General features: G+C 38.1%; 1 protein-coding gene across 1 annotated transcript in view; it reads left to right on the top strand.

The window, feature by feature from the left end:
• The first annotated feature begins 5663 nt into the window (after positions 1 to 5663).
• Positions 5664 to 24131, top strand: part of LOC149218901 (protein TRIGALACTOSYLDIACYLGLYCEROL 4, chloroplastic-like) — a 141310-nt gene continuing 122842 nt past the window's right edge. The window contains exon 1 of the mRNA XM_089384173.1: positions 5664 to 6048. Coding sequence (XP_089240299.1) covers positions 5789 to 6048 — 260 coding nt within the window. The 5' untranslated portion in view covers positions 5664 to 5788. The remainder of the gene's footprint in view (positions 6049 to 24131) is intronic.

Here is a 24131-nt window from a genome sequence, read left to right as displayed (position 1 = left end):
TTTCTTAGTTCACCCCTCTAGGGATGACTTTGCTCTTAAAAATAGTAAAACATGGTTCTTGCTAGAATTTATCAGTTTCTTGGCTTGGCTGGCACTTACCAACATAATTTTCGACTTGCCTTTGTGCACATTGATGGTGAATGATTTGTAATCCTTAATGAGGTGATACTACTTGGCTCTCCACATTAAGATTTCATCTTGCATGTACATATAGGGACTTCCAAACACCACTCCACATACATCAAGGGGAACTACATCTAGTTCTACTTCATCAATAAAATCAACACTAATAGCAAATCTAATTTTTCACTATTTGGTTACCTTTAATTTTGCATCCTTATTTACCTAACCCAATGGATATGGGTTTGGATGATCATGAACTTCTAGTCCCAATTTGTTGACCATCTCTGCGGCAATGAAGTTCACATGCGATCTTGAGTCAAACAAAGCATCGATCTTAGTCTTTTTAACTTGTATCTTTATATGGAAGAGTATGGTCTTTTCATTCTCTACTTATTACCGAAGGCTACTCATATTCATCTCCTTCTATACTGATGTACAAACAATCTTCTCATTCGTGTCCAAGTTGTTTTCAACCTGGTTGATTGAATAAGTGGCCATGAGATTCTTCTTATTAATATCTTTCTTTTTGTTCTTTGGGTCAATCTCTGGATGCAACTTCCAACACTTTTCCTCTGTATGACCATCAATGTTATAGTGGTTGTAGTGGTTGCTGGGATCTTTACTAATTTATTGTGTCCGCCATTTTTTTTTTATTTTATCTTCCCCCCTTCCACTTCTTCTTCCCCTACTTAGAAGCGTCCTGGTGCTTCTTCTGCTTTGATCCACTTGATTACCATTTCATCAGGCTTATATTCTCCAAGTATTGTGCCTATACACAAGCCCCATCCACTGATCTGGGATTGAACAACATCATTTGCTTTCACGGATGGTTGTGTAGGACCCCCCAAATACTTGAGGAGTATAATTGGGTTCTTTGGGGAGATACCCAACATTATGGCCATCTTTCTAAATTCTATGGTATACTCTTGTACACTTTGCCCTTGCTTCTGCCTGAAGTAGTGCCATCAATTCCACTGGTCCTCGACATACTCGATAGCGTAAAGTTGTGACTTTATGTGGGTTTTAAATTCCTCCCACTTAGTCCTTAAAGGATCCGCCTCCAACCTCAAGGTCTTTATGTGACTTTCCCACCAGGTTAGGGCATGGTGCTATGATTTAGCCCATGAAATCATATGTTCTTCCTCTATAAGATGAACACTGGAATAAGCTTTTAATTGTTACAAAAAATGATTTAGCTATAGAGCATCAATCTCATATTGGTATCACTTTATATCGACCTTCGCTTCCATTTTGAACAGGGATTGTGAATGATTCATGACACTCGAATTTGGTTGATATTTTCTGAGTTCTTTCTTTAGCTCCTTCTCAGTTTCTTCTTGATCTCTAAATCTCCCCTCTGATTAGACCTCTATGTTAGAACCCCCATCTTCTCTAAATAGTCCGAGCTTATTGGTAAGGGTTGCCATGAGGAGATTCATGTTACAGTTTATATTTGAAACTTGTGCCTCCAACCATGAAAACCTCTCCTTTGTAGGATCAAGAGGGTTATTCATAGATTCATTAGCCATGACTATAGTTAATGAATTTTAGCTTAGCCTGACTAGATCCCCTACAAATCTCCACAATATACCCAAAGAAACTTGTCGTGATACTAATATGATTAGTAAAGTACAATGAATATTCCATTGGACAGTTTGTCATGATAGATCTAATAAAATTATACTTAAAAATATGAAATCTACATTATGAGGGTTTATTTATCTTTAGATTTATGGATCTAGACATTACTATTTATTGTGTACGCATGCAAATCATAATTATGTAAAAAAAAAGAGTAGCGACACAAAAGTCACAAACCACACTTGACATAAGATATATCCTAGGAAACTCCTTTAGGAGAAAACCCAACGGGAAGATGAGGCAACTTTTCTCTCTTTCTTTGAATAGAAAATGGCTATAAGTACAAAGAAGTAAGGCTTGTGGCCCATGGGCTATTACAGTGCACACATCCTCTCTTTGTGCTCTCTCCCTATCCCTCTCAACTACTTTGCTCGTTTATGGAACAAAATGCCTTCAAAACGAATCGGAACCCCTTTTCCTCCTAGTGGCTTGGTTATAACACGTTTTGATAGCCTACTAGTGGTTAGGTTTGACTCCTTCAACTCTTAACTAGAGTTATAATATGGGCCTTTTATAGTTTTCGTCATCATGATCATGTGACTAGCCCCTTTTCCATTAGTAATGGGGGTCGATGTGGCATCCTCTCGAATTATGGTGGCAAAATAGGAAGGTAAACTTCCAAGTGGCATAACTTTTGCATATGAACTTTAATTGAGGTGGTTCTTGCATCATTGGAAAGGTCTCTATGTGTAGAATAATTAAAAAAAGGTGTTGTGATAAAGCAAAAAAGTTTTACCCCCCCAAAAACCCATTGTTTGATGCATCAAACATGCTCCTTAAAGGTTTCATACCATAATCTGCCAAATTGGGCCCAACTAGTAAACATGGCCTTGTGAGCTGATTCCTCCACTTTTTCCACTCTGAAAGCATGAGGATAGATGAAAAAAAATGTAATGATTTAATGCGAATCATGGGGGGTTGTTTACCAGACCCTATGTGGGGCCATGCTCCATAGGAGGAGCATCTACATTTAAGTCATAAAATTTGAAGGAAGGGGAGCATACATAGTTTGCAGAAGAAGAATGGAACCGAGTGCTCTGCATACCAATTTGCTTCAATTCCTCAGTTTGAATCCTAAAGTAGTTGCTTTTATCTTCCACCCTTTGGAGTTGTTTCCTTTGCTTTATTAATATTTCCATTAGGGATGTCTATTGTGCTGTAGTTGCAAATAATTTAATTGAAGTTGATCCATGTTGTCTTGGATGTCAGAGATCTTAGAGGTAGGAAAATATAGGATTTTCCTCTAGTGAACAAGGACATGCATCACCATCTTCAATTGAGGCTCCATGCAACTCCCCACAAACCAAACATTCCTTGCAATCCAGGGCTTGTATCCATGCAAATTTTGACTAAAGGGCAAAATTAAAATGATACAATGACCAACCCAAAACTACAAGCCCAACCTCCACAAAATTCTCAACTGGATGCAAAAATAAGGCTGCCATGAAAACCAAATGGAGGGGTCACATCGTGTTAGCTCCCTATTATATTGTCACGGTGAATTGGCCCCTTAATTTCCCTTGATTTGAAATGTACATTACCATAACTATTGACTGAGGGAGGACATAATTAAAGTGTTTTATGTTTGAAATAAAAGCAAGAGTCATTGTGTCATCTGTCACCATGACCCCAAGCGCTACCAGGTGACGTATGCTTAAATTACCATGAGTTGTTGTGATAAGGGAATTAGGGAATGATAATCCCTCCCATAAAGTCTTAATGTGCCCTCAACATTGGTAATGGAAACATTGGCAAGCGAATTCGCCTTAGGGTTATTATGTCATAAAACATGGTATGTTTGGAACTCCAAAATAGAACCAAGATTGATCTAGATCCTTTTGAATATTGAGTTAATCTTGGAGTTTGAAGGGATGGTTCAAAGTGTAGATGCTTGATGACGAGGGCTAAGTCTCCCACAATAATTAATTTGTCGACACTCAGTGTGACTGCTTGTTTGATTCCTTGTAGCACCACATATGCCTCCACTTGATTGTTTGTGGCTTTGTCTGGACTCTAGGAAAAGGTTAATTCTTCATGTTCTCTAAGACACACTAGCACCCCCTACACTTGCAAACCTTGTATTGTAAAATAGCTTTTAAATTCATAATGTCATTGTAAAGAATGTCTTGTAAATTACCTTTCACACATTTATTATTGGCCATGTGAAATTATTCACAATATAATTCAAGAGGAAAAATAAATATGTCATATAGAAGAAACACTCACATAAAGATAGGTCGATGTAATAATAAGCTGCAATAACATATGTCACAAAACAAAAAAAATATACAAACCAATCTAAAATATAAACAAAAAAAACTAATATAGACTAGATAAATTGGTACCCACAAAAATGCACTTAGAAATTAATTGATTATTACATTGACAGGGAGAATGCCTAATGTCCCAAGCTTTAGTTCCAGTGGCTGGGAGCACGATTTGTTCTCTCCTCCAATTGGGTTAAGTTCTTGCAAATACACATGCTGACCCGTTGTGATAAGGCTAAAAGGGTGGATGACCCATGGATAGAGTTTCACACCCCCAATGTGCCTAAGGACACCTTAGTGCTTGCTAAGTCACAAGTTTCCTACTATGTGCTAACTTGCCGGTTGTTGGCGCCTACAGGTTATAGTGGCAATCAATCAACTTTGAACCTAGGCCTTGCCCAGGTAATCCTGACAAATTACTAATTCCTTTAGATCTAAAAAAATGATAGGGGGAATGCTTGATAGATGTTGAATGATTCCAATCTCTGTTAGGAATATGGAGTCAAATAGGTCAATTTACTATTGACATTTGAGTTGTAACATATGCTGGAGATGCATAGACACAAGGGAAAGGCCAAAGAACTAATAAAAGGTCATCACAATATTGTTAATGCCCTTTTAATAAATGTTGGATGTGGGTGAAAGTAGCAAAAGGGCCAATATGTTCCCTGCAGGAATTAAAACTAGGTGAAGGGGATAACAAATCATTGTCCCAACCACTCAATCTAGAGTAGACGACCCCTAAGATAGAGCTCTCTCATGGGGTTCAAGACATCTTGGGCTCTTACTAAGTCATACGTTATTGGTATATTTGGCTTGTGGGTTGTTAGACATACTCTTGATGCTATAACAATGACTAATAAGTTTGATTCTAGCCTAGCCCAAATTACTCCAACAAATTACCAATTCATAATAATTTGAAAAAAAAAAAACCCAAATAATTAATAAAAAAGCCACCACACCATCATTGATTGATTTTAAACCTATTTCCATTTCAAATGAACAAAAATGAGAGACAAAGTATTAAGACAAACCCTCATTGGAAATAGTGAAAACCTAAAATGAACATAAATAACAAGAAGAATGGAAGTTACTGTATAAGGTGCTAATGTGTTACCATGTTAACACATATAAGGTGCTAACTAAACAATTATGTACTAACCTTCAACGTCACTAGTGCCATAATTTTTCACCCAATGTTCTCTATCATTTGAGGGGAGGGTGATGTAAATGCCTCAATTACCATGGAAAACTTCATAGCTTTAAAATGTTAGTTTTTTTTCATAATTTATTTGTTACATCATATCCTTTCCATAGATATCAAGCATTTGACATGGCTAAACCAATTTGTTAACAAAATTGGGAAGTGAGATAGCATGTAACTCTAATATGATATCTTGTATGAATAAATGAAATTTTAACGTCCAAGAAACTCAGATATCCATGCCTTATATATCCAATATCATACCTCAGATATCCATGCCTCGTGCCTCTTAATGTGTGATTAAGTTTTTTTATTATTAAGAAGCAATGATCACTCCATTTTTTCCGAATAAAAAAAGCAATATTCACACTCGTGAGAAATCATGAGTTCATCTTGTTAAATCTATTTCTCCTTTTAAAAAACACGGTTATGTGAGTTTATTTTGCTAAATGCGCCTGGTTTTTTGAAAGCTACAAAACCTTTAATGAGCTCCAAAACAGTAGAAGGGTTTAAGTCGTCTCCAGTGCAGAGTAAACGCAGATAAGACGAGACAATGGGAAAGATGCAGGGTGCATTGGATGCTCATTTTTGGGACCAGGAAATCGCATCGCCCGCCTCATTGGATGGACAAGTGAAGGCTTTGCCTGGGGACCCAATGCCTCTGCGCCTTGTTCAGTCCTCCAAGCTCCCGAGGCCTCAGCAACTTTTGTTTTTGCGCCGGTTTGCAAATCTTCCAGTGTTGCCCTCTTATGTGGCTGACGGAGGTGGCTTAGTGCTGGAACGGGTATTGGCCTGCGTCGAAGGCTGGAACTGGTAAAATGTTTATGCCAACCTCTCCTCTGGTCTTGTATTTTCCTGATTTAAATATTTCTGTAGTGAAATTGGGCATATCCATTGATAGGGATTTCATTCCAGATCAATATGACTCATCCTATTTTTAGGTGCGTTAGAGGCGCTAGTGATATGATAGGTGGAATGAGAAACACGAGTCCAATTTGACCAACAGGTTCATCCCTTGAAATGGCTCGGAGGGGAAAGTTGTCATGTCACGTTATTAGTTTATTTGTCCCCGGTGTGACATTGAATCCCATGACAGGAAAGCTTTTGGAAGGCTGATGACCTATCTCAGTGAAACTGTTAAATTTGCTCCTGAAACTCTACTTTGATTTCTGTTAGGGAAAGGACAGTCTAAGAAGAAATTTGTGGGCGATATCATCGATGGGCCTGGCTGCTCCTCACAGGAGCAGTCAAAATAGAATTCGGTATTAACTACCAGTTACAGATTCGTCGAAACAAATCAAATACTCATGCATTTGCGTGATGCAACATATCATCTATGACCATACAATACTGTTTTTTATATAGCAAGTGCAAAAGATACATTAGATAGGTTTTTGAAGAGTATGCTAGTTCCCGACAAGCAGGCAAACTATTCTCTTGCATGAGAACAACTGATTCTTAGAGAACGAGAAATAAATATTTTCACAATAGCCCTGTTGTAAAGTGGGTGCCACAAAAGCATTGTTTGAGCAAGATTAGGCAGATTTTGGGCGTGAGCAGAAGGAGACTAGGCCGAGGCCTAGTCTCCTTATTCTGAGCATACGAAGGAGGATTCTCACTGTCAAGAAGGGCCGAGACTTTCTGTGTAAGTGCAGGTTGAAGGAGAGGCCTGTTTTGGAGGCTGAGTAGCCTAGTAGGCCTTCCAAAACAAGGCCACATCTCAGTGTGGCAACAGTGCAGGAGGAGGGTTTGCTGGTGAGGATTTTCTATGGTGTATTGCAGGTACAAGGATGCCCTAGATAGGGCCAAATGGTGCAGGATCAGATCTGAAGTTGAAGAGGGCAGTGCAGGATGCCTTCTAGGAGAGAAAAGTGCAGGAGTGGAGGTCCTAGTTATGACAGTTTGTTTGGCATCTTAAGGACAGAAAGGGAGGACTGTAGTAGGTGTCAAATCAGCCCTAAGATCAGTTCTAGTAAAGGAGTTCTTGACTATTAGAAGGGCAGTATAAGAGCACCCTAAGGGGTTGTGACCTTGAAGGAATAAGGGTAGCCAAGAAGGCTTATGGACAGGCCCTAGCTTACTGTGTGAAGAAGGACATTATACAGCAGAAGAAGGGCAACCTCCAAGCCCTTGACTTGTTTTCATATAGCAGCAGAGGAAGGCAAAAGTGGGAAGCCAAGGAGTTGTTCACAAACGGAGTTGTGAACAACTACAAGAAGACCCTATGTTCTGATGACTTGATGGACTAAGGAGTAGCTAGAGGGCAGAAGTGTTTGGAGCTGTGTTTAGTGACATGAAGGACTTGTGATCATTGATAGAGGTAGATTGGATGAGCTGCAGATTGGGAGTAGAAGGACCAGCAATTGTGTTTAGGGTACATGGACCGAAATGAGTTGAGGCCGACTATATCAACGAGTAGGTTAGTTGGTATCTTGTTCAGGGTAGATTGGTGGTGATAGTTGTTGACACCAAACCCTAGTTGTATTCTTGTATCAATGATTATATGAGGGCCATGATCCCTGGTACGAGAGCCCTAGACAATTGTATTAAAGTTAGTTAATGTAATGAGGTTGGGTTGAGAAATTCAAAAAGTTGTCTATTTGTGCACTAGTTGATTTACCATTGTGTTTATTTTGCTGAGCAAAGTAGTCTTGTTGTGGCATTTGAGTTAGTTATGTCAAAGATTGTAAGACTCTAACCTAGATTTTCTAGTGTCATGGAAAATCAACAATGCATGCAATCTTGATGATCATTCCAGTAAACTAGAAATAAACTCATCGTGACTAAAGTCTAACTCATGAGCTTGCAGTCATGCTAGAGAATGACAAATCGAGGTCTTCACTGGCTAAGGCACAAGCCAAATGACCTTCACTCGCTACATTTTCAACACCATTCAGTTTTGTTGTGAAGTTTTCTTTGTCATTGGGTTCTTTAAGGCTGTTAGGCCTGGATGGATGATAACTCTTGAATGAATCATTTCATTAGTACGAATGCAATTAAATACAAATTTACAAATGCAATTTCATTAGTACGAATGGATCATTTCATATTCTTATTTTCTATTTACATATTTACAAATATTTTTCCAATTCTGGAGGATTAGGTGTCAACATCCCTCCTTCCCCCCTTAATTTGAAGGGGTGTTTGTATGTCCAAGCATCATTTTGAATCTTCCAAATTTTTCTCTTCCAAGTGCTTTGGTGAAGATGTCTACAATTTGCTCATTTGTGGAATAATGCTGTAGGTGAATAGCCTTGGTAGCCTTGGCCTCTACATGAAGGTAACTGAGACATTCTTTGTCCAGACATTGTTCTAGATGGTGTTTTGTCATGCTCTCTCCACCAATTTCCTCGTTCTGGGGATGGAGACAAACAATTTCTTTTTCTCCTTCTTCAACAATTTCTCCCTCATCACTTTCCTTGTTTCTTGGATCATTTTCAAATAATCCATCCATTTGTCATCACTCCTTAAATTATGCAATAACGGTTTAGGGAGGGAGGAAAGTGATGGACCTCTTTATGGAGATCTTCTTCTTCTTCACTTGCATAATATTTTTCGAACTCTAGGAGCCTTTGCTGCATTGTGATTTGATTTTGTGTCATGGTAATATGATGTTGAGTTAGGATCTTTTGTAATTCCTTCATTTGTTGTGTTAGGAAAGTGAGGGGATTTGGAGTTACCATTGATTCTTCGAACTTTTGCATATAAGGCTCACCATATTTCGCTTTAACATAGTCTTGCAAGAAACTGAATGCATGCATCTTCTTTCCATTTTATTTCCTGAGGAGATCATTAGAGGAATGCTGACCAAATTTTGTAGGTAGGTCATTAATCTTTTCTTGTATTCTTCCTTGCATGTTAATGAAGACACAATTATTTTCAACCTCTTTATACCCATAAATCCCCTCTCAAAACTTTTTATGCATTAGGGGAATGATTTTATCTATTTGGGCTCAAGTTTACAATACCATTTCCATGCTTCATATCCTTGCATTTACAATGCAAAGGCTTTCATTAATTCATCTTCAAAGATAAGGTTAATATCTACAATATATATATATATATATATATATATATTTTTTTTTTTTTTGGTTTGTGACTAGATGAATCGACAACTGGGCTGGGCTCATACTCCTGTGACATTGGGTTGATTTTGATTGCTACCACTATAACTTCTAGGTGAAACCACGTGCGCCCTAACACATGGCTCACGCACTAAATTGGGGGAATTTGAACCTTCGATCACATGCTTTACATAGTTTTAAAAACCAACCGGGTTGAACCAAAAATCGACCAAACCAACCAGTTAGACCTTCTTGCCTGCTAACCGTACCAAAAAATCCCATCCCGGTGTATATTTCCAAATTGTCCACGTATATAGATTTATTGCTCAAACATTGGTGTTTTGAGAGAAATTAATAGCTTTTGGTTTAATGATCATTACCGTTTAGTTTCTAAGTACATATCTAATCTGTGCACCATGTGCTCAAAATTTAACATAGTATTAGAACAAGTGATCTAAACTTTCAGGATCCATGTATTGAGTAGGTTGTGTTGAGTAACATATCTAATCTGTGCACCATGTGCTCAAAATTTAACATAGTATTAGAACAAGTGATCTAAACTTTCAGGATCCATGTATTGAGTAGGTTGTGTTGAGTAACATATCTAATCTGTGCACCATGTGCTCAAAATTTAACGTAGTATTAGAACAAGTGATCTAAACTTTCAGGATCCATGTATTGAGTAGGTTGTGTTGACTAATGTTGACGTTGATGTCAATGCCAAGAGATGTCAAAGCAAAGGTGAGTCTGTAGATGAAGGAAGCATCCAACAAAAGTGTTTAAACCCTCAAAATCAAAGATGAAACCCAAAAGAAGCCCCTAAGGAAATTCATGAAAAATGTGGTCAAATTCAGTTCAGATGCAAAATAAAGTTACACCATTAGATAGTTCAATCCAAGACTTTTCTAGTGATAAGTGTTTTGCCCCCTAGCTCTTTATGGTTGAAGAGAAATTAATTTTTGAAATACATTGGTATTTACTCCATTGAAGAGAGGGGTTGGTCCAGACAAAGTTTAAATTAAATGTAAGGTAGGCCCTATCAAATGACACATTGAAAACTACTATAAATAGAAACACACAAGTGGCATTTCGAGACAAAGCTGAGAAGAAGAGATCAAATAAGGTTTGCGGACTAGGGAAGGATAAGGAGGCTAAAAAGAATCTTTGTCTAAGAAAATTTCTAAGTTATAGTGCAGATCTAAATTGTGAGGATACTTCTTGTTGTAGGGTTCAGAGTATATTGTAGTATTCCTATATTTTGCAGATCAGAGGGAAAGGGACTTGTCATGATGTCAGAGAACCAATCATAAGATAATATATGCCCACAAAACGTGTATATCCACAATGTGGCACAACTCAAAACGAACTTGAGTGCCTTTCTCGCACACATTTTAATTGTTTGCATTGTCTCCTTTTTGTAGATTTTCGCACAGGTTAGACTCTGTTTTAGCCCTGTTTCTCGATGTATGTGAATTACATATATCCTCAGTTTGCATAAGAAAGGGTCGCGTACAAAGGAGACATAATCGCGCAAAAGTTTCAAATCATAGTATTTATCACAGGGATCAAGCCTTGTTCACTTGGACCGAGAGTTAGAGTCCACTTGGATTGACAATTAGGGTTCGGTTAGATTGAAAGTTGTGCTGATTAGGTGGTCCGAGTCTATGTTGAGGTTTGATTAGACCAACACTTGTATAAGGCTACTCTACAAATATTATATGAGGCTAATTTGGCTGAGTTCCATGGGCAAATATTATATGGGATGGGCGACCCAAGAACTGGCCTAACTACTGAAATGCTTTTTATTAAAAATATATGGCTAAGATTGAGAGTTAAGTGAAACAATGTGAGTATAGTGGAATATCAATGTTGTGGAGCAATTATGAAGCAACATAAAGCCTGTTGTTGTTGGCAGGTCTAAGGAGCAAATTGACGAAGTAGAAGAAGTTGTGTAGTAGCTTGAAGTAGGTTAGTGCCTACAAATTGCTGAGTTGGTGCTCAACTAGGAGTTTGGTATCTCCTATGGGTTGGTGCCTATGAATTCTGTTGAGTTGATGCTCAGCTGGGGAATTAGTGTCTCCCGTAGGTTGGTGCTTTCGAAAGTTATAAGTTGATGCTTATAGAGGATTAGTGTCCTCACTGGTTGATGTAATAAATTGAAGCTGATAGCAAAACATTCAAGTGGTTTTTGCTCAATTTGAAATTTTTGTGTTCATGTGTTTTATCTCTCATGGTTAATCATGTGATGTATTAATGGTTAAAAATTGTTAACTTGGCAAAATAATGATTCACCTCCCTCTTAGTATTTTCAATAGGTTATTCCCTGTGAGAGGATGTTCTCAGAGGAGTTCAGTGGGTGTGATACCCTAACTTCAATGTTTCACACTGATATGTGCCTAAGATAGACATTGGGACATTTGATAGGTTGTTGAGTGTGACGCACTAGTTGCTCCGGGGATTGGAGTGTTGTTTATACTTGAGAGACTTGATTTGCACCTGTGATAGGTTGTTGATTTCTAATGATTTGTGAATAATCTATTTGGTTAAGGTATGCCCTAAGAGTTGCAGGGATGGGAAATCTAGGTCTTAGAGAGTTTAACTGCTATAAGACACTACAAATTTCACTCCTTGAATGTGCAAAACATAGATGTTTTGGAGGGGGTTGATCTTTTGGTGTTTATTGAGGTGAAGGTCAAAGTGCCTACCAATCTTGCACAATTGGCCATACATAACAAAAATGTAGCCAAAACTAAGAAATCATCCTTGATTATGTGAAGAGCCATTTGAATCCCTCACTTGGAGAAGATGATGGCAAAGGAGATGCATGATGCCTTGATCACTTTGTACCCAGATCATGAAAGTTATCACAAGATGCTTCCATAGAACAAGCTTTCTTCCACACGCATGTGACAAAAACATGGTGGCTAGCTACTTGATGAAGATCACTATGTTGGGAGATCACTGATGCCACCCATTCATTTAACAGAGTGGGCTCTACCTCTTTCGACATTCCTTCAAGTGATGCTCCAAAGTTGAACGTTGTTTTGTATGTTCTTGGTTTAACAAAGAATTAACTTTCAATTTCTTGCATGTCATATCTATAGTAAGTTTGATGATTAGTGAGTGAAAATTATAAACGCAACCTTGATCTCGATTAAGTTTTGTCCATAGGAGTGAATGAAGGTGGCCTTACATGGTGCTAGTAATTTTTTTCATTAAAAATTAATTATTTTATGTATTTTTGTTCAATTTTGGTTTATTGAATATGGTTTGATTACTTTGATCCAGTTCTTGTTTAAAACTATGGCTTACATAATACTTCATAACATGACCATCGCCAATTGAACTACCCCCAAGAGCTAGTACCTACAATATAATTCATAAAAGATTGTAAGAAGTCTGGAGCTAACCATGGATTTCCATTAAACTTACGGACTTGCATATATAAATCAATTATAGGAGAATGAGGATGTTTGAGAATGCATGATAAATCCAAAGGAACATATATATAGTCAAAAGATAAATTCTTACTAGAACCCATACTTCATACATTGGGATGATGATTCCTTAAATTGACAATTTGCTTACCAACCATCAAATCATAAATGTGGAGTCTCCAATATTTACCTTAGTTCTTACATTGAAGTGTAACTTCTTGTATAGTACCTATTTGTGTTTTTGAAGTGGAGTTGCCAGGTGAGACCTTGCAAGTTAGTCCTTAATCAAATATCTCACCAATGTACAAATGCAAAATGAAAAACTTCCCAAGGGTGTTGTTGTATACAACCAGGGATAAATGACCTCACTTTGGCAACGATGCTAGAAAGTGTTAGCTGTGGACTGAAACAATTCACACTTCGAAATATATCTTTGAAATGTCATTGAAATTATTTGACCTATTCCCTGGCAACGATGCTAAAAAATGTTACCGATTAGATTATTATAGTTCTAAATGTATGTGCAACCTACTGTTATCACAAGTTTAGTCAATAATTTTTAAAAGCGTTGACAACGGGAGTGTCAGCACCAATTTGTAATAAACAGGGTTAAAGTGCTGACAACGGGAGTGTCAACGTTATTTTATGTTTGAAAATTTAAAAAATGCGCTGACATTCAGGGTATCAATGCCAAAAGGAGAAATTCCAATTTTTTGTCTTATAATGCGCTGACAAAATACAGGTCAACAGATGAATAATCATTATCAAACAAGTGCTGATGAGTCGGATGGTGAGGTCATGTGATGCATTGCTGGATTCCGTCGCTGAGAGGTAATGTGGGTTAAAAAATCATGATTGCGTGTTAATATTTTTTAAATCAGTTGTTAGTTCGTTATAATGATGTACCACTTGACACGTCTTGGAGTAATTTACCTCATATAGTAAGACTCGTATAACCCATGATTGAGTTGTTGTATTTCTTATGCTAAATGAGGATGGGTTGTTAAGTTTTCCCCGGAAACCCAGGATCGAATCACCATCCCGCTTTTGGTGCTTTTTCTTGACAGTGAGAAACATGGGAAGGAGCGGAAAATTAAACAGAAGCGAGCCTAAGGCACCCGACCTGCTCGAAGTCTATCCAGAGATTCAACAGTGTTTTCAGGAAGTAGGGTGGGAGCAATTTTTCTCTCGTTGTGCAGGTTATCATGATGGAGTTGCTAGAGCATTTGCAGAAGGCTTCGATGGTCAACAGGTGATTGTTGGGGGAATTTCATTCCAAGTCACAAAGGAATTAATAACTGAGGTCACAGGTTTGCTTGTAGAGGGAGAGAGAGCTTTCAGGAGCCATGTTTTGGCTGGCATTGATGTACCTTTTTTCTTGAAAGATGAATTTAAGGAAATGAACTAGCGTTCAGGAGTTCAGAGGTCCTGGTTAAAGGACGAGTGGCATTGTCTCCTGCGGATCACTCAGTCATACTTCACTTGCGAAGGACGCTACAATCGAGTTAATCTCTATCATTTATGGTTTTTAGCTCATATAGCAGGTCAGTTGAGAATCAATACTCCCTATTTTCTGTTGGAAAGCCTGAAACATATGTCTGCTAGAGTTAGAGCAAGAACAGATGCATCTTCCCACTTCATATATCATAAGGGTCTGATAAAATTGTTAATTGAAAGCCAGTTGAGAAGGGTTGGAAGGACCTGGGAACATTTTTTGTTTTGGGGAGGGTTTGAACTTCAAACTGCAAAACCAAAAATGGGTAGGAAAAAGGGTAGCAAAAAGAAAATCAAACAGCCACAAAATCCTGAACAGGGGACCTCATCTGTACAAACTAGGAGCCAACAAAAGGTGGAACCAATTCCTCCTTTGGTTCCTGAATTACCCATGGTTTATACCAGGAGAAGTGATAGGCTAAGAAAAACAAAGGATGCTCCTCCTCTCATTGCCCCCCTACCTGCAGAAAAAGAAGTTAGCAAGCAAACAGAGAAAGCCAAGGGCAAAATGATTGAGCCTGAAGTAGAGCAGACACCAGTAGATAAGGAACCCACCTTGGCATAGATGTTTAAAGGTGGAAAAAGACCCCACACTAGGCCATGGAATAAGCTGAGACTGAATATCAAGTTGAAACAAAATCTTGGGTTAGCAAAGGAGGTCATAGATGTAGATAAAACTCCTCAAAAGGACTTGATCATAAACCAAGAGAAGGCCACAAGCTCAAAGAGACCAAAGAAAACCAAAGATTCAAAGAAAGGGGTCACTATTGAGGTTTAGAGGAGTAAGAGACAGAGGAAGACAAATGTTGACATCTTGCTGGAGGCAGCTAGCACGCTTAGCTAGTTGATTGTTGGCCATACAATTTTGGTTGACCATTGTCAAGGTGGAATTTTGTTCGTAGGCCGATAACCCGTCTATCAGCGTTTTGCACTGTTAGAAGTGAAAGAGTGTTGACATTTTCATTGTCAGCGCCTTTTTGGCAATCGGTTCTATAAAAGCGCCGATAGCCATCAGCAATACTGTTTATGTTCCGGCTTCAAAAGGATAACATCGAGATTGTTAGTGTTATCAGATCAGGAAGCTCGAAGGGAGGAGCTGTGCAACAAAAGATATTTTTAGAAGGATGACGAGGCACGAGTTCCAGCAAATCAGGCAGAGGATTAGTCACCATTTTTGACCCAGTTTTATAGCCATTTTTATAGCACATTGTTATGTTTAGATACAGATAGGTTTGGAAAAATGTATTATGTGCATGTATTTGACATATACGCTTTTATTTTTAGAAGATTGTAATTAAGTAGATACTAGAAACCTGTTGTAAGTTGTAATCTTTTCTATAAAGACAAGCTCTGTAGAATGAAGAAGGGTTTGAAATTTTTTGAAAATTAAACCTGGTGTATATTATTTTTGATATTAATAGAACTCGCTGCAAGCAGTATTACAGAATTTCAGAGATTCATGTGTTGAAGGTTTCCAGTTAGTTTCTTATGGTGTTTTTTCTCTTTCTTAGTCAAAGCTTGAATCCATTGATCTTCAGTAATTTGAATAAAGGTTATGAAACAAAATTCTGTGTAAATTCTCTGTTTCAAGTTATTCAGATTTCCTATGTGTTTTTCAACTTAAATGTCAATTGCAAAATTCACATGGTTGCTCTGTTTTTTGATGTTTACTTCTATTGTCTCCTACCATCTCTCGTTAATGATTTGTCTAAGAAACTTGCAGCTATCTTGCCTCTGTTAGACTGATTTGTATGACCTGTAGCTAGTGTATTTGTATCAGAGACTCCATGCCCAATGGTTTTACCTTTCCTTTCCAAACCAATTTTATATGATCCAATCAAATCTAGCCATTGTTCTAAGTACATAACCAGTCAGATTTGACTGAGTTATAGAAGGGATCCCCCTTTGAATTGAAAGGGCTAGCTTTCAATTCAAAAGATTGGTTAGAGGTTACCTTAGAGTTTTTCCCTTACAACCAGGGTTTTCTCTAAGAGATAACACCTACTAAGATGGGCACACAGAGAGTAAGGGCCCACTGTTACCTCGGCTCAAATCCCCCCCCTTTTTTGAGTCCAACTTCCTTCAAAAAGGCTAAGAGAGGATTCTCAATTAGTACCTGAACCAATCAAGTGAAGACCAATGCTTCCTTTGGGGTCAAAGGATGAGGTGGAGGAATTAATTATAGGCTGTTCCACTGGTTTTCTGTATATAAATATGTAGCCAAAATTCAGAACCAGAAAGATGATACACTAAAAAAACAAGATATAACATGTAAGTAGTCAAACAGAGTGTACAAAAAAATTCTAACCAGATCTAAAGTTATTTCTTCGATTGGATGACTGGTTTGAAGGGTTCTAATGTTATTTAGCTTTCTGCCTTCTGACTGCAGACTGCAAAATCTGTAGAATAATGTAGACAACAACCAATTTTCCCTTAAAGGGTCACCCAATTAGTGCCAAAGCGCTCTAGATCCAAGATCTAGGGGTGGAAAGCCTAGGAGGTGTTAGGTTGACCTTAATAAATTACTCCCTAGCGTTTGGACAACAACAAATTGCAATTTTTGGCAAACTGGAAATTGAATTTTTGAATTCATGGGATCAAATCCCCTCGTGTACTATGCCCAGAAAATTTTCAGCAAATAATTTAAGTAAGGAACAACTAGAAAAACTATTATTTAGACTCTAAATTGATAGATCAGCAAGTATATTAATATTAGAGCCTACTTACAAGATTTCAAATGAAAATGTTTACTTAGTAAGACCTTGGAATCTTGAAAAAATTGTAGATCTGTTATGTAACAACTGTAAAAACATGCAGATCTGCAACATAAAGCTACTGAAAATATGTGCAATAAAACGTCAAAAATCAGTGTATCAATCCTTGGTTAAGATATAACTTTATTTTTAAAAACTCTAAGGTAAATAAACTTGTTTTCTTATGATAAAACTTGAAAAATTAGCAAGTTAGTTATCCTAAACTAAAACATAAAATGAAAATATTTTGGTTTTTTATAAATAAAATGGTTGCTGTACTTTTCTTACCTTTTGCCACAACAAATTTACCTCATAAGCCAAGTTGTGAAACACACTTGTATCTATGTCAACCTTGCAATTGGTCAAGGAAGTGAGATTGGTCTCTGAAGAGAAGTTGCTCCCACCTTTGACTTAAAACCCCTTCCATTTTTCAGATCCAAGAAGGAGCGGACCCTAGTGTGGTGTTCTTTGATCTTTAGATCGATTGCGTGGTGAAATACAAATTCTTATCTCGGTTGAAGCTCCCTTTCAGAATGGTCCAACCTTTGTCCAATTGACACACCTGCAACAAAGAAATAAATCGAGCTAGTGCCCTAGTTGATCTCCTTTGTGTGGTTATCTAACCCTTTGATGAATTGTTTCTCCAATTGCTGTGTAATCTCAGTCAATGAAAATTGTTTTAGATTTAAGCCTGATTACCACAATAAGCCATGAAATTACAATATTATAAAAACCAACCCACTCAATGTGAAACAATGCACAAGTTTGCAAAATAAGGTCTTTTTATTATGGCATATGATCTCATGAAACATCTCTAGAGGAGAGGCTAGCCTTTATAAAGCTTTTCCCAATGGCTATTGTTCATCCACATGTTGAAGACTTAGTAATTTTTAATAAAATATTACATTACATTCATGAATTTGGGCACCAAGGGGTCGAATTGTCTAAATGATTGCCTTAGAAGCTCACCGCCCATTTGTTTGTGTTTTAGAAGTTGATGTTTGGTTGAAGAAAGCTCTAACAACTAGATAGTAGTTTGACTTGCTTAACTAGATGCTCAATTTGGTTGAAGAAAAAACCTTTGCTTGACTTGCAATGCCTAGTAACTTGTCCACTCATCATCTTCTTGGTCCACAACACCCCATTGTTCCACTTGACTATTCATAATAGCTAGTTTGAAGCTCTAACAACTAGTTGACTTGACCATTAATGAATAGTAAACTTGACTTCACCATCTTTTTGCTTGATCTCCAATGCCTTTGTGAATTTAATGATTCTGCCCCCTGGGTTTGTTGTGCCATGCCTTGATTTCACTTGGCTATTGCTCTAATTTTCTATATCATGCCTTGCATTGCCACATCATCATTGCATCAACCATATCATCACGCGCTTGTGTTAGATTTCTAATGCCCTGAGGAGTCTAAAGAATCTGGGACATTGGTTTTGTTCCTCTCTTCTTGTAGGGCACTTATGACGTAATGCATGTCAAAAACTACCCAATGCTGCCCTTGTTTTGCCACCTAGAAACTTGTAGTACTTGTTGACTAATATTGACTAGCTGTATCTCGACAATGGCTTCACTGTTTGTAAAAATTCAACATAGCATGTCATTCTCTGATTAAACTGAACAATTTGGGAACAAGTTGACCTTTTTTTACTTCTGAGACCACTTGCAATGGGAGATGTGACCTACCTTGGGAAACATGGAAAGTTGACTTGGTGAGACTTCCATGTTGAGAACTATTTGAGGGATACTGCACCAAGGTAAAGGCCACATACAAACTCAATAGATACATAAGACATATGTGCACCTTGACGCGAGCTGGAATGGCCCATACACTAGTGATCACCCCTACATAAGCAAGCTTCTCTAAAACCATGAGTCCTCAAGTAAGCTCATCCAAGGCCTTCCCATCCTATCGAGGACGAAAGGTGCCAAAGATAAACCCAAAGGGATCGACTGTGGCTCGACCAAACACATGGTCTACAACACCTAATACAAGGCCTCACATGGTTGTTACCTAAGTCACTAGATTTGCCAGATTTGAAGCATGGAATTCGAATTTTGGCGAATTCAAAAAATGATATGAAATTTGCCAAACTTAAGCTAAATCTGACATCATCTTACACAAGGGGGCACAACAGGTTTTTAGCAAATCCTATTTAACGAACATTAAAAGAGGTCTCCTATGTGATTTTTACCGAAGGATTTTTTGTCAAATAGATTATGGATCACAAAAACTTGAATTAAAAAATTAGAGGTCTCAAGTGTCAAATTAGGAGTGACTATGATGATATTTCTAGAAATTTGCTTCCTCAACCTTGAAAACAAATATTACAATTGTTGTGACCCTTTCGTTGTCAATACTGTGTTCTATAGGATATTACTCATGGTTAAAGACATGCGAATAACAGTCTTCTGTTCAACCATCAATGCGGCTTCCTACAAACAATTCTCAAATTGGATGAGACCCCAATTGATTGACATATCTTCTTGGAATGCTCGTCTACTTAACGTGTAACTATTAATCTTTAAGATAGGATAAATTATCAATAATATACTCTTATTTATTATACTACTAGGTTTGGATTCGTATGATTATAGGTCTCTACTTAATGTGTCTGCATTTTACTATTAACATAACTTTTTAATAAGGGGTGGCAGGAGCGGGAGGGGTTATCCTTTGCCTCGATGAACAAATAGAGACATAATTTGCTTGGGGTTTGGGCATCACAACTAACAATCAAGTTGAATATCTGGCACTTTGGCAGGTATTAGAATTAGCAATAGCAAGGAAAATCTCCAAACTTATGGTGTTTGGAGATTCAATGATTGTAATCCGAAGGGCATCGCAAAAGTCTGATCTTTCTCCTATATTGCAAAGGATTGTTTTACAAACCCAACATTTTGAACAAATTGACTTCTTCCATGTGTATAGGCAATTGAATACCACTGCTGACACATTGGCAAACAAAGGGGCTATGTTGGAACTTGGAACAGGGGTCCTTAGAATTGGACAAAAGGTTGATAATAATCTCTCCTTACCATGAATCAAATTGTCAATTCCTATGGCTCAAAAGCTATATGTAGAGGCGCTCACAACTGAATCAAGGTTCAAAAATATAAGGTGGGAGACACCTTATTCGTATACCCTCAAAATTAATGGACCCAGGCCCGCATTCCGATGACTGCAATGAAGGAATGGTGCCCCTAATTTACTTCTCAGCCACAAAGACCAACTAGCAGGTTCCACTGTATAAATCATTGCAACATCTGACATAGGAACGAAGCCTCATGTAAACATAGGTGGCTGCAAAATTTAATATCTCAAGGTGGTAATCACAATAAAAAGGCAGGAAGTGCATCGACAATGTTAATGCATTGAATAAAATTCAGAATGGAATTAATTCCCCCAATCTCTCTGTATCATCTATCAGTCTTCTCAGGAAATTCGACGTGATCTGGGCATGGATTTGGTAACACTGCACATTAATGCATTGGGGTGGTGAAATATAGGTAGAGGTGGATATATTAGGTATGGTTTTGCTCACAATTAAACTCACATGACAATGTTGATAAGTATTCGAGCCAGTGTGCAATTTTTTGGTGTTATGTAGGTACAAACTATTATTAGGAGTTTTTATGCAAGGAATATGGTAGGCACCTCTTTAGAATAGTTGGGAAAAAATGTCATAAACATAGGATATTAATATTTTGGACATTTTAATATAGTACAATTGTGGAGCATGACAAATTATGTAAGGGTTCTAGCCTGGAAACCAAAATTTCTTTTTAATATCAAATTACTATTTGTCTCTTTGAAAAAAAACACATAACTTTTTAATAAATATTAAGCTTTATAAAATAAGATAAATTTTAATATAGGCATTGTATAATAAAATGTAATAATATATGCTATAAAGTTAAATTAAAATTCAACTATTTATTATTTTGTATATGTTAATTATATAGTTAAATTATTGTATATTAAATCTATTTTTAATGAAATAATAAATAGTTATTATTTTATATATATTATAATAATAAAAAATTAAATTATATATATATTTGAATTCAATGGCAAACCTAAAAATTAGTTTGAAGATTTTTTTCGAATTTCATTGTTGTCGAATTTGAATACGAACTCAAACTAGGTGACTTAGGTTGTTACAATAATTTTGACTTGTGACATTGGGCTTACAATGGTGTTAAATGCATTGCAAAAATGTATGTGTACCCTTGTTGACATGAGCGGTAATGTGATTCACATGCTACAACCACCGAAGCAATCGGGCGTGTTGAAAGCTACAATCACTGATCCAAGCAAGCACACATAATCAAAGATAAATAACTTGTATATATTTTTTTTCTAAGTTAGGCTAATTCTATTACTGAAAAAATATTGTACACTGAGGCCGTAGCCTGTGCATAGCTATGCTTGAGAGTTGGCAAAAAACAACAGAAATAGAGTCCGGACTGCTCAAAATGGGAAATCAGTCCAAATCAAAAAACGAGTGCATAGTTAACTTGCTGCCCACGCAGGGGAAACCAACGATTGTGCATAATTGTTTATCAGTTTTTCGAAGTTAAACAAAAACCATCCAGGGACTCAGAAACTATTAGATTTTCCTAAACCCCATTATCAAAGCTAGAAAGCATAATTCCAGTGAAAAACCTAAGAAGAAGCATACACGTGGCAAGCATATGGCGGACCATGTGGCGAACATGTAACAAGCAGAGTGTCTGACTAGGAGCGAGGCGGAGGTGACGGGTGTTCCTCCACAATGAAACACTTGTACTCCTCCATGTCGACATCTGCCTGGTGGGAAGCCTCTGTGTCATCAGGTTGCTGCGCCGGTTGTTCTTCCTCAATAAAACATCTGTAAGGATCCACCTCATCTTCTGCCTTCTGGTCCTGGTCCGCCTCCTTCCCTGGTTGTCCCATTTCCTTCTCAATTTGCCGCATCCTAGCTCCGTGGGTGCTCGTCTGAGCCATGTCCAAAGCTGCTCTGTTGTGGCCACCACCATCAATGGCCGGCTCCTTAATTGTGCCATCACCTGCAACGGTCTGTCCCGCAAATGCGACCTCTGTCTCATGAAAGCTAATGGAGATAGTGGCAATAATGAGGGGCCTGTTTAGGGAAGAATGGAAGGTGAATTGGACGGTCTGGAGATGCATTTGAGGATTTGAGGGAGTAGCCCTAGGGGGCGAAGTAGGATTGGGTGGCGTCGGATGGTGGCTATGAGGTTGAGAGCGGCCTCTGCCTCTGCCACTGCGGGTATTTGGGTAGCCCCCTGTAATTTGCTGGGCCAGAGAAGAGGTGGACTTTGAGATCGGGGAAGGTGGGGGACGAGCCAGGCTTCCTCTGCTTCTGCCCCGGCGACTACGCATACGATGATGCGTTCTCATCATGTTGGCTTCAGAAATTTGTGAATTTCTTCCGGAATTGGGCTCAAGGTAATGCAGAGGCTCAGTGAGATTGACGGGTGGCTCTGAGGAGGGACTGGCTGCAGAGGCCGAGTGGAAGATGTAATGGCAGGCCAGGCTCTGGGAGAAGTGAATTCCTGGGCTGAATTCAATACAACAGAGGAGATGGCAGCGCTTCCCGGTAGAAGTGCGATGGCTGGGAGCAGCAGCAGCTTGAGGGCAGAGGCATTGCAGTGGCGAAGGATGATGAGCAGGTGCAGTGGTAAGAGTATTCCCGGAATTCATTTTTGCGCGGAGCCAAGGTTGGTGGTTGCAGTCAAGTTGGAGACGGCGTCCCTTTAATTGCCATTTATGGCTGTTATTAATGGCATGTTTAGACCAGTGTACCAAATTACGGAGGGTCATGTGGTTTAGCCACATGCCATTCCGTTCGGCCGCCACCGCATTACCACACATGAACACCCGCATCCGGGGATAAATAACTTGTATATTACAAGCATGAGTTAATGTCATTTGCTCAAACTAAGAAATTTAATGCTACAATCATCGATTTGAATGATATACATAGAACTTGTAACTATTGTAGGCTACATCCAGTAAGAGTTATCGGGCATCATCAACAATGCATCGTTACTTGCATTTTGAAAGTATAAAATTCAACCCACTATTAATGACATCCATTAAGGGATTCACACATTATTGCATCCGAGAATTACATAAAATATGTTTGGAAAGGCTGCTTTGTCTAATGCCATATCTCATTGGGAGGGTAGCCAAAGTTGTATGGACTCTTTTCAGCTTGACCATAGAACTCGGGGTTTCTTGAGTTCACCCCTGCATCAAGATCCTTCTTCTTAGAGGCCTAAATGTCACACTCAGTGCACCAATAGATACTGAAGAAAAAAGCTACATATGAATATTACACTAACATGCAAACATACTAAAATAATTTTCAACTTCAATAGAAACAACAAGGATAATTAAGACAACACTCCCCTCAGTACAACTAGACCGAGTTTATTGTTCATAGGATTTTTGAGGATAGTCTAAAAGTCCATAGGGAGAGAGAGAGAGAGAGAGAGAGAGAGTCCAAAAGGCCAAGAGTTATTAAGGCATGTGAGACCATCCATTTAAGATCAAAAGACATTGTGCATTTTAAGCTCAATATCAGGTGACAATGTTATTATTACATCCATAAAGACCATATCATGTTTAGGAAGGGAGGTGTCCTGGTGCAATCCATAGGATAACATAGAGTTGTAGAAAATTTGGTGTAAGCCCAACCCGGTTTCAAGTTTTGTGAAATCTCATCAAGTTTAATGCCCAACCCACATGTTTTATGCTGCTGTCATAAACATGAATATTTTTCAAACTTAGAAACACATGAGCCTACTCTACTTTTGCTTTTTCTGAGAAAAATACAAGCGACCGACAAATTTAACACAAGATTTTTGGTCTAATGACCCTGGAAAACCCCGAAGGGAAAACAAATGAGAGAGAGAGATTTTATTTCTTATTAGAGAAATTATTACAACAATAAATGGCAACAAACACAATTATCTCCCTGAATTCAAGCCCAATATTCCTTGGAAATAGTGTTGTACCTGCTCCTTAAGCTTCTAGATTTTTGAGCCTAGCTCACTCAGAAAATTGTGCCTCTGCTGTATAGTTTGAGAGCAATTAATTCAGTCAGTGCCCCTCAGAATTCATGCCACTGCC

Source organism: Pinus tabuliformis, chromosome Q (genome assembly GCF_031772625.1).
Source record: "Pinus tabuliformis cultivar Carrire ecotype Pingquan chromosome Q, CPIR1, whole genome shotgun sequence".
Classification (NCBI taxonomy): Eukaryota; Viridiplantae; Streptophyta; class Pinopsida; order Pinales; family Pinaceae; genus Pinus; species Pinus tabuliformis.
The sequence above is the reverse complement of the archived record's forward strand: the minus strand, read 5'-3'. Positions and strand labels throughout refer to the sequence as shown.